This window comes from Ornithorhynchus anatinus, chromosome 13, assembly GCF_004115215.2.
Source record: "Ornithorhynchus anatinus isolate Pmale09 chromosome 13, mOrnAna1.pri.v4, whole genome shotgun sequence".
Taxonomy (NCBI): domain Eukaryota; kingdom Metazoa; phylum Chordata; class Mammalia; order Monotremata; family Ornithorhynchidae; genus Ornithorhynchus; species Ornithorhynchus anatinus.
The window spans coordinates 40719981-40733495 of NC_041740.1; the positions used below are offsets into that span (position 1 = coordinate 40719981).

Sequence of the window (13515 nt, forward strand, 5' to 3'; positions counted from 1 at the left end):
CTGTCCCGGTCTGTGTGGTGAGGACCAATGAATTTGGTCTTCACGGAGGCTAGATTCTGGTCGTGAGTTCTGAATTTGGCGTGGCAAGGACCAATGAATTTGGTCTCCATGGCAACTCTATTTGGGTCGTGAGTTCTGTCTCGGTTTGGCGAGGCCCGATGAATTTGGTCTCCATGGAGATGGATTCTGGTTGTGAGTCGAGTCCCAGTTTGGTGCGAAGAAGGCCCAGGAATTCAATTTCCATGGAGTCTAAATTCTGAAAAGCCCCTGAAGACGTGTATGACCATGTCCTAGTGATAATCTAACCCATCATTTAGTATGAAGGGCGCATTTTGGAGTGCTCTCGTTTTTGATGGCTTGACAAAATAAGCCTTGTCAAATTAACTTCCTCTTCCAACCACAGCCTTGCCTCTCTCTGGCAGGTCGCGCTGTTTGCAGCCGAAGCAAAAAATTCTCAGAGCAAAATAAGCATTTCCTAATCCAGACTGGCCTGGTAAAGCCTGGAGACGATTGTTTGGATCCCCCCATCTAGACTGTAAGCTAGAGGATGAGTTTACAGCCTAGTTGTCTTAGTATTACTATTTGTGACCTTGGGCAAGTCACTTAACTTCTATGAGCCCCACGTGGGACAACCTGATCACCTTGTATCCTCCCCAGAGCTTAGAACAGTGCTCTGCACATAGTAAAAGCTTAACAAATGCCATGATGATTAATTATTATTATTAAATCTCTTAAAAACCAAGTAAGGTTGGCAGGATTGGAGTTTATTGGGAGGTAGACACCACCATCTAGTGAGTAGAGGGAATTCGCAACAAGTTTCATTCGACTAAGCAGAGCACTCTCTATTCAGGACTTTCTCCAACACGGTCCTGGCTCTTGGGCAAACATCTGATGCCAGCCCCAAACAGAGCCAAAGAAAGATCCTTACTCTTCCTTCCTCACGGACTCGGAGTCCTATGTGTGGGACCAAGACTGTTCAGATCGGATCGGGTTATCTCGTAGCTGTCGTAGAGCTCGGCGCCGAGTAAGTGCTTGCTATCATCATTATTATTAATAATACTAAATGAAAGTATTCGGTAAGTGTTGACTCTGTGCTTTACGCTCAGTAATCAGGTCCGGACAGAGGTTCTCACTCTAACCCAGAGAGAGAACAAATAATTGTAAGTAGAAGGGACAACAGGTATTGAATCCCCCCTTTACAGTTGAGGAAGTTAAGGTTCAGAGAAGTTCAGTGATCTGTCCAAAGTCATTCAGCAAACAAGGGGCAGAGCCGGGTTTAGAACCCAAGTCTTCTGACTACCAGGCCCCCACTCTTCCTACTAGGCAACACCGCTTTATCATATCCTTGTCGTCGTTATTATTATCAACAACAAATTAATACCATTATTATGATAATCACCTTATGATCATTATTGTTATTTGTCATTATCAATTCTGTTGTTAATAATAGTCGATGATAGTATCAAATCTGTTTACTCAAGAAGAGAGACTCTTGGTAGCAGTTAGTTTTTAAACAAGTATAAGGAGATGTTCCCTGGCACTTGAATATGAATCTTTTCGAGCGCTCACCTTCCACAGGAGCTGAAATGGAAAACGTTTTTGAAAATTATGAAATAAATACCTGAAAAGTGTTTTATTAAAGCTTGCCCTGGGGTCTCACACAGCCTCTCAGCAGAGGCATGAACAAAAGCAGAATGGCACAAAAGGCAGAAAAGGAATCAGATGGGAGTTGTGTTTTATGAAAGGAAAAAAACAACCAAAAACCCCGCTCCTTGCAGAGCAAGGACAGAGAGGCAGGCACACCTGGAGTTTCTTTAAAGCAGAATGAACAAGGAACAAAGGCCAGAAACGAACAGGCAAAGAAAAATCTAGTGTGGGAACAACTGTTCAAGGAACAGGGAGTGCGCGCAGAGGATAAGCAGCCTAATGGGGGCTCACTAAGATCTAAAAACGAGCACGTGTTCAACGTCGCCGGAAAGGTAGTCGGCAATTTTTATCCTGCGGTGTTCTGGGCCCGGGTAATTAGCCTTCAAAAAGGCTGGGCAAATGTCAAGAACAGCCCGGTCGTGGGACCTGGAGAGAGGACAGTGAAAGAGATCCACATCCCGTCTACCCAGTGCAAACGATGGAGCGTCCAGCGTGTCGGAAGGCCGTGGGGGTTTGGGGGCTGCGCGCGGAGCTGTGTCCTTGGGATCGAAGGCGACCCCATCGACGGTGAAGCTACAGCTGGGAGTGTGAGTATCTCTGAGGGAGAATCTCTTGCACACCTGTGCACATGGTCCCTCAAATATGCTAGGACCCCATTCCTGGGCTCTTCATTCGGGGTCATCACTACTCAGACCCCGCTGGTTAAGCGGGACACGGGCTTGAATGGCTTTTGCAGCGGCGGAGACTGTTTGCTGTGAGCCATCCACTCTTAATCGATCAGTCAATCAGTGGCTAAGTCGATAGAGCACGGGCCTGGGAGTCAGAAGGACCGGCGTTCTAAACTTAATAATGTTGGTATTTGTTAAACGCTTACTATGCGCAGAGCACTGTTCTAAGCGCTGGGGTAGACACAGGGGGATCAGGTTGTCCCACCATTGGACAGATGAGGGAACTGAGGCACAGAGAAGTTAAGTGGACTTGCCCACAGTCACACAGCTGACAAGTGGCAGAGCCCGGATTCGAACTCATGAGTCCTGACTCCAAAGCCCGTGCACTTTCCACTGAGCCACGCTGCTTCTCTAAACTTCATTCCTTTGGTCGCTCAATCGTATTTACTGAGCGCTTACTGTGTGCCGAGCACTGTAATAATAATGTTGGTATTTGTTAAGCGCTTACTATGTGCAGAGCACCGTTCTAAGCCCTGGGGGAGATACAGGGTCATCAGGTTGCCCCACGTGAGGCTCACGGTCTTAATCCCCATTTTACAGTTGAGGTAACTGAGGCACAGAGAAGTGAAGTGACTTGCTCACAGTCACACAGCTGACAGGTGGCAGTCTGGATTCGAACCCACGACCTCTGACTCCCAAAGCCAGGCTCTTTCCACTAAGCCAACGCTCTTTCCCAAGCGCTTAACACAGTGTTCTGCGCACAGTAAACGTAAAGCAGCGTGGCTCGGTGCCTTAGGGTTTGGGAGTCAGAGGTCGTGGGAGCCCGGGCTTTGGAGTCAGAGGTCATGGGTTCGAATGCCGGCTCGGTCACTTGTCAGCTGCGTGACTTTAGGCAAGTCACTTAACTTCTCGGTGCCTCAGTGACCTCATCTGTAAAATGGGGATGCAGACTGTGAACCCCAGATGGGACAACCTGATTCCCCTGTGTCTACCCCAGCGCTTAGAACAGTGCTCGGCGCATAGTAAGCGCTTAACAAATACCAACATTATTATTATTATTATTAATCCCGGCTCTGCCACTTGTCCGCTGTGTGACTTTGGGCAGGTCACTTAACTTCTCTGGGCCTTACTCTTTACTTCTCCGTGCCTCAGGTCCCTCATCTGTAAAATGGGGATGAAGACTGTGAGCCCCACGTGGGACAACCTGATCACCTTGTATCAACCCCAGCGCTTAGAACAGTGCTCGACACCGAGTAAGTGCTTAAGAAATACTATTATTATTATCAATAATAATAATAAACTATCAATCAGTACGATTAAACGAATGCATACAGGGCTTGGCACATAGTATGCGCTTCACACCGGCCTCCCTGCCAGGCCCGCACGTGGGCGCGCCCTCTCCCTGCGCGCGCTCCCGCCGCTCACGTGGACCCGCCCCGCCCCCCCTCCCACAAGTGGTCGCGTCCGCTAGGCGCCGCCCCCGACTCCGAGCCGCTGCCCCCCTCCCGCCTTCACTTGGATTCGCCCGTCCCCGCCCCCCGGCGCGCGACCCCGCCCTCTCCCTCGCGCTGGGCGCGCGACCCCGCCCCTTTCCCGCCTCGGGCCGCGCGCGGACACGCCCCCCCCCCCGCCCCACGCCGTTTCCCGGGCGACGCGGCGGCGCTCCCTGCCGCCCCCTGCCGCCCCCTGCCGCCCCCTGCCGCCCCCTGCCGCCCCCTGCCGCCCCCTGCCGCCCCCTGCCGCCCCCTGCCGCCCAGGTGAGCGCTGCCCCGGCCGAGCGCGGCCCAGGCTGGTCCCCCACTGACCCCTCGTGCCACCGGGGAAAAGGCTCCCATAGCCCTTCCCGACGGGAACGAGATCCTCCTCCGGCCCCTCCCTTACCCTCCTGCCTTCTCCTCCTCCACCCCTTCTCTTCCCCTCATGGGTCAGAGGTCATGGGTTCGAATCCCAGCTCGGCCACTTGTCAGCTGTGTGACTTTGGGCAAGTCACTTAACTTCTCGGGGCCTCAGTTCCCTCATCTGTCAAATGGGGATTAAGACTGTGAGCCCCACGTGGGACAACCTGATTCCCCCTGTGTCTACTCCAGCGCTTAGAACAGTGCTCGGCACATAGTAAGCGCTTAACAAATACCAACATTATTATTATTATTATTCCCCCTCTCTTCTCCTCTACCCCTTCCTTCGCCTCCCCTCTCTCCTCCTTCCTTCTCTTCCTTCTCTTCCCCTTCCTTCTCCCCTTCTCTTCCCCTCTTTCCTCCTCCTCTACTCCTTCCTCTCCTCCTTCTCTGCCCCCTCACCTCCTTCTCTACCCCTTCCTTCTCCCCTTCTCTTCCCCCCTCTCCTCCTTCTCTACCCCTTCTCCCCTTCTTCCCCCCTCTCTCTTCCTTCTCTTCCCCTCTCTCCTCCTTCTCTACCCCTTCTCCTCCCCTTCCCTTCCCTCCTTCTCTTCCCCTCTCTCCTCCTTCTCTACCCCTTCTCCCCTTCTTTCCCCCCTCTCTTCCTTCTCTTCCCCTCTCTCCTCCTTCTCTCCCCCTTCTCCCCTTCTTTTCCCCTCTCTCTTCCTTCCCTTCCCCTCTCTCCTCCTTCTCTCCCCCTTCTCCCCTTCTCTCCCCCTACTCTTCCTCTCTCTCCTCCTTCTTTTTCCCCTCCGTCCCCCTTCAATTCCCTCTCCTTCTCCCTTTTCTTCCCCTTCCTTCTCTTCCCCCTCCTCACCATCTCTTCCCCCTTCGTCTCCTGCTTTCTCCACTTTTCTTCCCTCTCCCCTTCCCCTTCTATTCTCCCTCCTTCTCCCCTTCAACCTTCCCACTTCTCCCCTTCTCTTCCCCCTCTTTTGCCCCTTCTCTTCCCCCTCTTTTGCCCCTTCTCTCCCCCTTCTCTTCCCCCCTTTCCTCCTTTCCTCCCCTCTTCTCTCCCCCCTCCTTCCCCCTTCTTCTCCTCCCTCCTTCCCTTTCCCTTCCTTCCCCTTTCCCCTCCCCTTCCATACTCCCCACTCCCATCCCCAGGACCCCCAGGCCAGGCGACCACCCCTGTGCCGGCCGCCCCGAGAGTGGGGCAGGACTGGGCAGAATTTGAGTCTAAGCCGCACACCCACGTCAGGCATTGACCAGTGAGGAGCAGATGGGGATGATGGAGACGCAGGTACCCCGAGGAAGACCGTCTGCCTATCACGGGGTCTCACAGAGTCTCACGAGGCTGCCTCCTGGCACCTTCAGGTCTGGTCACCCCCACTCAAGACACCATCCAGGGCCGGGGTAAGACCTGGCCTCTCGGAAGCAGGGAGTGTATGTGTTATATTGTTATCTCTCCCAAGTGCTTAGTACGGGGCCGTGCACTCAGGAAGCACTCAGTAAATAGGATCGACTGCCTTTCTTTCTCCACAGCCTATCAATGGACATCATAAGGGGGAGTCTGGAGGAAATTTCACGCCCCGCGTCCAGCGCCAGGGTCCATCTTGGGACCCCGGGGTCGAGCACTTCCTTGGAGGTGCTGACGCCGGAGCCAAGTCTGCCCAAGGTAACTCCCAGCCCCTCCGCCCCCACCAACTCCTCCCCATCCTCCAGCACTCCACCAGACAGACAGGCGTCTGAATTTGGATATCGTTTGCAGGCCATCGCCACGGTTGAGTCTCCCCCCGCTGACCGACGCCTCAGCCCTGAGAGCCGTCGGGCAGAGGGAAGCGGCGGGAGCGATCAAGGCGAGAGAGAGCAATGCTCTCGTCTCAGTGGCCCGCACCAAGGCTGTTCAGAGGATGGGACTGGCAGCGATTGCCCCCGGCTGATCCAGAGTCCTCGTGAGTGTTGGGGTGTGAGGACGGTGATAAATAATAATGATAATAGTAATTCTGGTATGGGTTAAGCGCGCACCGCGTGCCGAGCGTTGTACCGAGCGCCAGGATGGATATAAGATAATCGGGTCAGAGTCAGTCCCGGGTTGTATGGTAATAAATAGCATAAAAAATTAACGATCTAAGGGAGAGGGCTGTCCTGGGCCCCCCTCCATTCTCATCGACAGGAGAGGTCCTTGGGGCTCCACCGGGGCTCGCTGGAACCCCCCCGCACCATCCCAACTCTGCGTGGCTCAGTGGAAAGAGCCCGGGCTGGGGAGTCAGAGGTCGTGGGTTTGAATCTCGGCTCCGCCACTTGTCAGCTATGTGACTGTGGACGAGTCACTTGGCTTCTCTGGGCCTCAGTTACCTCATCTGGAAAATGGGGATGAAGACTGTGAGCCTCATGTGGGACAACCTGATTACCCTGTATCTACCCCAGCGCTTAGAACGGCCTCCTACCCATCAGGGAGGGTCACGGGAGGGAGTTCCAGGAAGCCCCGGCCCGGCAACCCAAATCGGTTCTCCCTCCAGCCTAGATTGAGCTCCCCTTGCGGGATAGGGACTGTGTCTGACCGGTTCACTTGTACCTACCCCAGCGCTTAGAACAGTGCTTGACATCTAGTAAGCAATTAACAAATACCACAATAATAGTAATAATAATGAAAATAAGTGGAAATGACCCCGTGGGGATGTCAAGGATGGACCGCCCTTGTCATGAGAGGGCAGGCCCAGGTTATCCCAAAGCTATGACTGGTGGTGGGAGAGAGCAGAAGCCCCTCCAGGCCGATCTGCTGGGCTTGCTGGTTTGGAGACGGTAGTTGTTGAAATGAACCTTTCTGTCTAGTGCCCTCGGACTCCGGTTCCAGCCTGGGGGACTCGGAAGACGACTGCGCCACCGTGGCCTCGTCCACACCCAGGAAGCCGTCACCGGAGCCCCGGATTCACGTGGCAGAAGGTGCCGGGGTCGGGTCTGGCTTTGGGCCTCAGTGCCGGCCAACGGTTTCCCACTGCATTTGTCTGGTTGTTTTAACGACTGAGTGAGGGGAGGCTCACGTGGCTACAAGTGGGACTGCTTGAAACTGAGGGTCTGAAGCGGTGGATTAGGCAATAATGATGATAACAAAGATATTAAGCACTTACTGAGGGCCAGACACTGGGGTAGATGCAGGGAGTCAGATCGGACACAGTCCCTGTCTCACCTAGGCCTGAGAGTCTGAGGGAGGGTGAGTGGAAAACCGAGGCCCAGGGTCATACGGCCAGGTTTCAAACCTAGATTCATTCATTCACGGATCCTCTGACTCCCAGCCTTGTGCTCTTTCCTCTGCACCGCGCTGCCTCCCAAGCGAGGGACACCGCCCAGCGCTCCTCTTTCCACCACCGCGGATGTGCATCAAGGAAGAATAAACCCTCCCCGGACCTGACCCGAGAGCTAACAGAGCGCTTGGTTGCGCTCCTTTGGGCTTTTCCCAGGTTGTCCAAGGGCCTGTCCTGCCCCAGTCGATTTGTGTCAGAGCTGCTTGCTTGGTATCTGGCCAGAAGCACTCTTGCAGGGAAGCCCCACATCCTAGAATGCAAAGCAATCAATCGATCGTATTTATTGAGTGCTTACCATATGCAGAGCACTGTTCTAAGTGCTTGGGAGAGTATAGTATAACTATATAACAGACACATTCCCTGCCCACAGTGAGCTTAGAGTCTAAAGGGGGAGACAGATATTAATATAAATAAATACATTTCGGATATGAACATAAGGGCTGAGGAGCTGAGGGCAGGGCTGAATAAAGGGAGCAAATCCAAGAACAAGGGAAGCGCAAAAGAACGTGGGAGAAAAGGAAATGAGGCATAGTTGGGGAAGGTTCTTGGAGGAGATGTGCCTTCAACAAGGTTTTGAAGGTGGGGGAGAGTGACTGTCTGTTGGATATGAAGAGGGAGGGTGTTCCGGGGCCGAGGCAGCATGTGTGCGGCAGGTCGGCGGCGAGATGGACAAGATCGAGATACAGTGAGTTGGCATCAGAGGAGGGAAGTGTGCAGGCTGGGTTGTAATAGGAGAGCAGCTAGGTGAGGTAAGAGGCGGCAAGGTGATTGGAGGCTTTAAAGCCGATGGTGGGGAGTTTTGTTTGATGCGGAGGTGGATGGGCAACCACAGTCATAATGCAAACCTCGAGGGGAAGGCTTTGGAACTTCTCCCTCTGCTCTTACAGTTCATTTCTTTTCTCCCCTAGGCACTCTCAAGGTCAAAGAGGCAGACCCTCGGCTCCAGGCGGCCATACAGAAGATGAAGAGCCTGGATAAGCTGCTGGTGAAGAGACTGTCTCAGGAAAAGGAAATCAAAAAGCAAGGCCAAGAAATGAGGATAAAGCTGTGGGCAGATCTTCGGGTAAGATCATCTGGGATTGAGCCTGCGGGGTAGTTCACGCAGTTGAGGAGAGAAGCATTTTGGGCAAACTTGCAATCAAACCGGCAGTGGTATTTATTAACGGCCTACTGGTGCAGAGCATTGTACAACAGAGTTGGTAAATACATTCCCTGCCCACAAGGAGCTTACAGTCTAGAGGGGTAGACTGATGTTAAAATAAATGATGGATATGGGGCAGGAGGGACAAGGTGATTGAGTGCCTTAAAGCCAATCCTACAGAGTCTGCAGAAAGTCCAGCTCAATTTACCAGCCTGCTACATTTCACCGAGGAGGAGATTGCCCAGGCATAGGCACTACTACTCTCCTGCTCTCCGCTCCTCTCTAAGGAGATTCCTGAGGTCCTTCGGTAGGACTGGGGGACCGGAACTCTGTGTCACAGAGTCCTCTGGATCGGGTAAAGCTCCCCATAGTTTCAGCAAAAGAAGCCTCATTTGCCTGAAAATGACGTGCAAAAATATGTAAACTCGGAGCAGAAAGCTGCTCCGAAAATCCTCCCAGGTGCCCAGGGACACGTCTTCGAAGCCGTCCCAGAAGAAAATGGCAGATAGAGACTCCGGGCAACTCAGCACTGCCGAAAGACTTGCTGAAACCTCATGGAGTGTCGGGCAGGGGGGCCTGTGGCCGATGGGGCTGTGCGCCGATTTTCAATAAGATCTTGCCGCGCTGGCTTCAAAATGATCAGAAAGTCAGCTTGGTAGGGCACTCCAGATTCGTTACTGGCCGCAGGTAACTTACCGCCGGCCACAGAACTCTACTCCACCCCGTAAGATCCCATCCTTCACATCTTCATCATGAGTAGAATTTGCAGAGCACTGGACCGAGCACCTGGGAGAGTCCAGTAGGGTTAGTAAACATGATGCCTGCCCTCAACGAGCTTGCGCTCTAACAAGGGAGACTGACACTTAAATAGCAGATAAGAAGAAATAATAGCCTAAATAAGGGGTTTAGGGTTGTGAGTACTTTGTGAGTACTCTCTCACACACACATTCTCTCTCACATTTTCTCTCTCCCTCCCTCTTAATAGTTGGTCACATATCCAGGAGATTTAGGAAGAAATGAGGAGATAGAAAATACAAGAAAGTTTTGGGCTTTGACCGCATCATCTGAAGAAGCAGCAGCAGCTGGTGAGTGTGAAGAAATGGTCATTCTCTCTCCTGGCCTTTGAAACCTTCACTTACTCAGTCACAGAATTCCCCCAGATGGATCTGCCTTCCGTGGGCTTGGCACTGGTGTCTGGCCGGTTTGGCCTCACCGGGGCCCTGAAAATTGGGAGCCATTTTCCAATGTGGGAGGGTTAGAGGGGAGAGTTGCTTGTGGGTGTCTGGTCGAAAGAGAGATTAGTCATAGCTGTTGACGTTCCCCAGCGCTGATCTTTGAAAGGGCCTCTGTTTGTTATCTTCTGGCCTCCCTGGTGTTCTCCTCTGGGCAGAATTCAGGATTTCCCCGAGACGGGGCCAGCAGCCGATAGGGGCTTGGAGAACCGAGCTCTACTGTGGGCCGAAGTAGAGTTCCTTCCTCCACCAGGTGGTTGCCCCTACCCACGTGACAGATGGATGTCCCTTCTGAGGGGGAAGGGACAACCAATCAATCAATCAATCAATCGTCTTTATTGCGTACTTACTCTGTGCAGAGCACTGGTAGTGAACCTGTCCCCCGCCCACGAGAAGCTTACAGTCTAGAGGGGGAAACAGACATTAATGTAAATAAATTACAGATAAGAATTGTACATTCCAAGCGCTTAGTACAGTCCTCTGCACATAGTAAGTGCTCAGTAAATGCTATTGAATGCATAAGTACTTAAGTGTGGAGGAGCTGAGGATGGGGTGGATCAAGGGTGCACAGACAAGTGGCGGAGTCAGGATTAGAACGCAGGACATTCTGACTCCCAGGCCCGCTCTCTATCCTCTGTGCCATGCTACTTCTATATTAAAAAAAAAAAGTTGATATTTGTTAAGCGCTTACTCTGTGCCGAGCACTCTTCTAAGCTCTGGGGTAGATACAGGGTCACCAGGTTGTCCCACGTGGGGCTCATAGTCTTCATCCCCATTTTACAGATGAGGGAACCGGGGCCCAGAGAAGGAAGTGACTTGCCCAAGGTCACACAGCTGACGAGGGGCAGGGCGGGGATTAGAACCCACGACCTGTGACTCCCAAGCCCGGGCTCTTTCCTCTAAGCCTCGCCGCTTCTCAGCCTTGGTGGGGCCTTGGGTTTTGCCTCGTTCTGGTGGCCCTGGGCATCAGCAGGACCGTCACGGGCCCTCCGGCACCGTTTTCCAGCCGATGGAAATCTTCCGGGGGAGGGTGTGAGGAGAATGAATCCTCCAGTGCCCAGTGCCTGCTGGGTTTGTGAATAAGAGGTGCTCAATAGGTGGCAGCAGACAACTGGATGACTCTCGAAGCTGCCGCTTATGGAACAGGGCACCCTCGGCTCTCCTAGAGAACCCCGAGCCAAGGACCGTCCTATCCATCCTGCTTATCTTGCACCTACTCCAGCGCTCAGTACAGTGGCTGACGTGGTAAACACTTAACGGCGTGGCTCGGTGGAAAGAGCCCGGGCTTGGGAGTCAGAGGTCGTGGGTTCTAACCCCGGCTCCGCCACTTGTCAGCTGTGTGACTTTGGGCAAATCACTTGACTTCTCTGGGCCTCAGTTACCTCATCTGTAAAATGGGGATGAAGACTGTGCGCCCCATGTGGGACAACCTGATGACCTTGTAACTACCCCCGCGCTTAGAACAGTGCTTGGCACGTAGTAAGCGCTTAACAAATACCGTAATTATTATTAGTATTATTATTAAGAAGCACCGCTATTTTTAAAATAGGAAGACGCGCGCTTGGATTTGATGCCTCTCGTCACCTCTCCCTCAGCCCCACTTACCCGTAATTTATTTCTATTAATGTCAATCACCCCTATAGACCGTAGGTTAGTTGTGGTCAGGGAATGTGTCTACGACTCTCTAGTACTCTTCCAAGTGCTCAGTACCGTACTCGGTGCACTGTAGGTGCTCAATAAATGGCATTGATTTATTGCCGTCACCGCCCAGGTAGAAGATTTTTTCTTCTCCCACGCTCGATCCGCCGTGTCCAGACGTCGCACGTCCAACTCCGTAACCTCATTCTAGCCGGGGCTTGTGGCAAACACTCATGCCCTGGAAGAACTGTGTGACTGAATTATTTGTCCAGTGAAGGGACAAGAATGGTTCCTTTCCCCTTCAGCCAACTGACCCGCTGTTGGGGCCTTCTCCTGGCCGGGCTGCTAGGGGCCACGTGGTTGCAGTGTCTTGATCGCGTGCTCTTTAATCGACAGCTCCTTCCCGCTGTGAGGAAGACGGTGCTGTGTTCCACTCAGTGTTCCACACCCAGCTTCCTCCCGGAGACTACGAGAACAGAGGAGGAGGAGGAGCCGGGCTGGGTAGGTCTCCGCACGGGGCCGTTTTGATCGCGTGGCTTCGACTCCCGGGGCACCCTGCCCTCATGGCCTCAGCCACATAGTACCATCAGAGCCCCCTCCTTTGGCTGGGCGGCCCGTTAGCAGATTTGGTAGCCCTAGGCTCATCCTGGTTCAGCCCTGGCTGTAAGCCGGGATCACGGCCTCAGGTTGGGAGAGGCACTTACCTCTCGAATGCGGGACAGCAAGAGCATTTCATTGCATGTCCAAGGGGCTTGGTCTCCTCCCTCCCCCGTCCCACGCCAAATGAGTTGTTAAAGGAATGAAGATTCTGTGGTTTAGCTGGGGCGGGGAACAGACCCTCCCTTTCCCTGCTGGCTTCTGGTATGGGGATCCCTCTTCCCCCCAACTCAGCCTCTGAAAAGCAGCCTCTGCTCTCTTCCCCACCACCTCTCACTCCCCATTTCTATCAAGGAACCCTCCCTTTCTCTTTGTACTCCAAGGCCCGTGCATTTCTTAGTGCCGAGGTAGTGCCCTTTCAGGAGTGGCTGGCACTGGGCAGGCAGGCAGGGATTTTTAACTTTGCCCCTACCTTTGGGCAGGCCTTCCTCCGCCCACCCCCCCGGAGCATCTTTGGAGCCCGGCCTGCCACTCTGGGGACGGAAGGTGCCGCCCGATGGGGCGGCGGCCCGGGCAAACCTCCTAGCCTTGTATCGGCCACACCTATGGAGGGTCGGTGGAAGGGCCTTCTCGGAGGGTTGGTGACGGGTGGGGTGGGATGATGACCAATGCATCTGTGAGGTGACCAGAAACCGTCTGGATGTTGGAGCCAAACCGAAACCGGCTTGCGTCGGAGCGGCTTGAACTGAAACATCCAGGCCGTAAAATCCGGGCGCTCCTGTGGTCCGCCGAGGGTTCGCTTGGGGCCCTCTTGGCCCATATTTGCATAACAAGAGGGTTTACATGAGCCTGATTTGGAAAGTCCTGGTAATGCTTGTAATGTATTTGTAGAGAAATCTGCCAGCGGAACAATTTAACCTTCCAGAAACGCAAATCTGGGCGCTCTTTCCTCTCTCGGTATTCTGACGAGCCTTTAAACTTGTATTTGTTTGAACTTCCCATTAAGAATAGCTCCTTCTATTTAAGCAGAGCGGGCTCTAATTGTATTTAGTGACTCTCTTGGGATTTGAACTTGAACCCCAGATCCCGAAAGCGAAAGGGAAGCCGGCGAGTCTTCAGACAAAGCCGGAGAGAAGCCGTCATCCCGAGGCGAGAGCGAGCTCAGGGCAAACACGTGTCAGGATTTCATCAAGAGGAACATCGAGGTAAGAGCTCTTAAGGCAGCTGGCGGGAGCCACGGAAGTTGCAAGAACGGTTATACGCGGACGTTGCAACAATGTGAAGTCACTTTGGCCGTGACATCCTGGCAACAGACAATTAGTGGATGGTATTCATTCATTCATTCAATAATATTTATTGAGCACTTATTATGTGCACAACACTGTACTAAGCGCTTGGAATATACAATTTGGCAACAGATAGAGACAATCCCTGCCCACAGAGGGGCTTCTT

General features: G+C 53.1%; 1 protein-coding gene across 5 annotated transcripts in view; it reads left to right on the plus strand.

Annotated features, from left to right (window-relative positions):
• Positions 1-5701: 5701 nt before the first annotated feature.
• FSIP1 (fibrous sheath interacting protein 1) overlaps positions 5702-13515 on the plus strand; it is a 94140-nt gene continuing 86326 nt past the window's right edge. For 4 of the 5 annotated variants that reach the window (XM_039913839.1, XM_029078026.2, XM_029078028.2 and 1 more), the window contains exons 1-7: positions 5702-5828; positions 5922-6105; positions 6986-7096; positions 8364-8518; positions 9582-9681; positions 11863-11967; positions 13147-13268. In XM_039913839.1, the coding sequence (XP_039769773.1) occupies positions 5703-5828; positions 5922-6105; positions 6986-7096; positions 8364-8518; positions 9582-9681; positions 11863-11967; positions 13147-13268 (903 nt within the window). In that variant the 5' untranslated portion in view covers position 5702. The remainder of the gene's footprint in view (positions 5829-5921; positions 6106-6985; positions 7097-8363; positions 8519-9581; positions 9682-11862; positions 11968-13146; positions 13269-13515) is intronic. The other variant, XM_029078025.2, reaches the window with a different exon arrangement.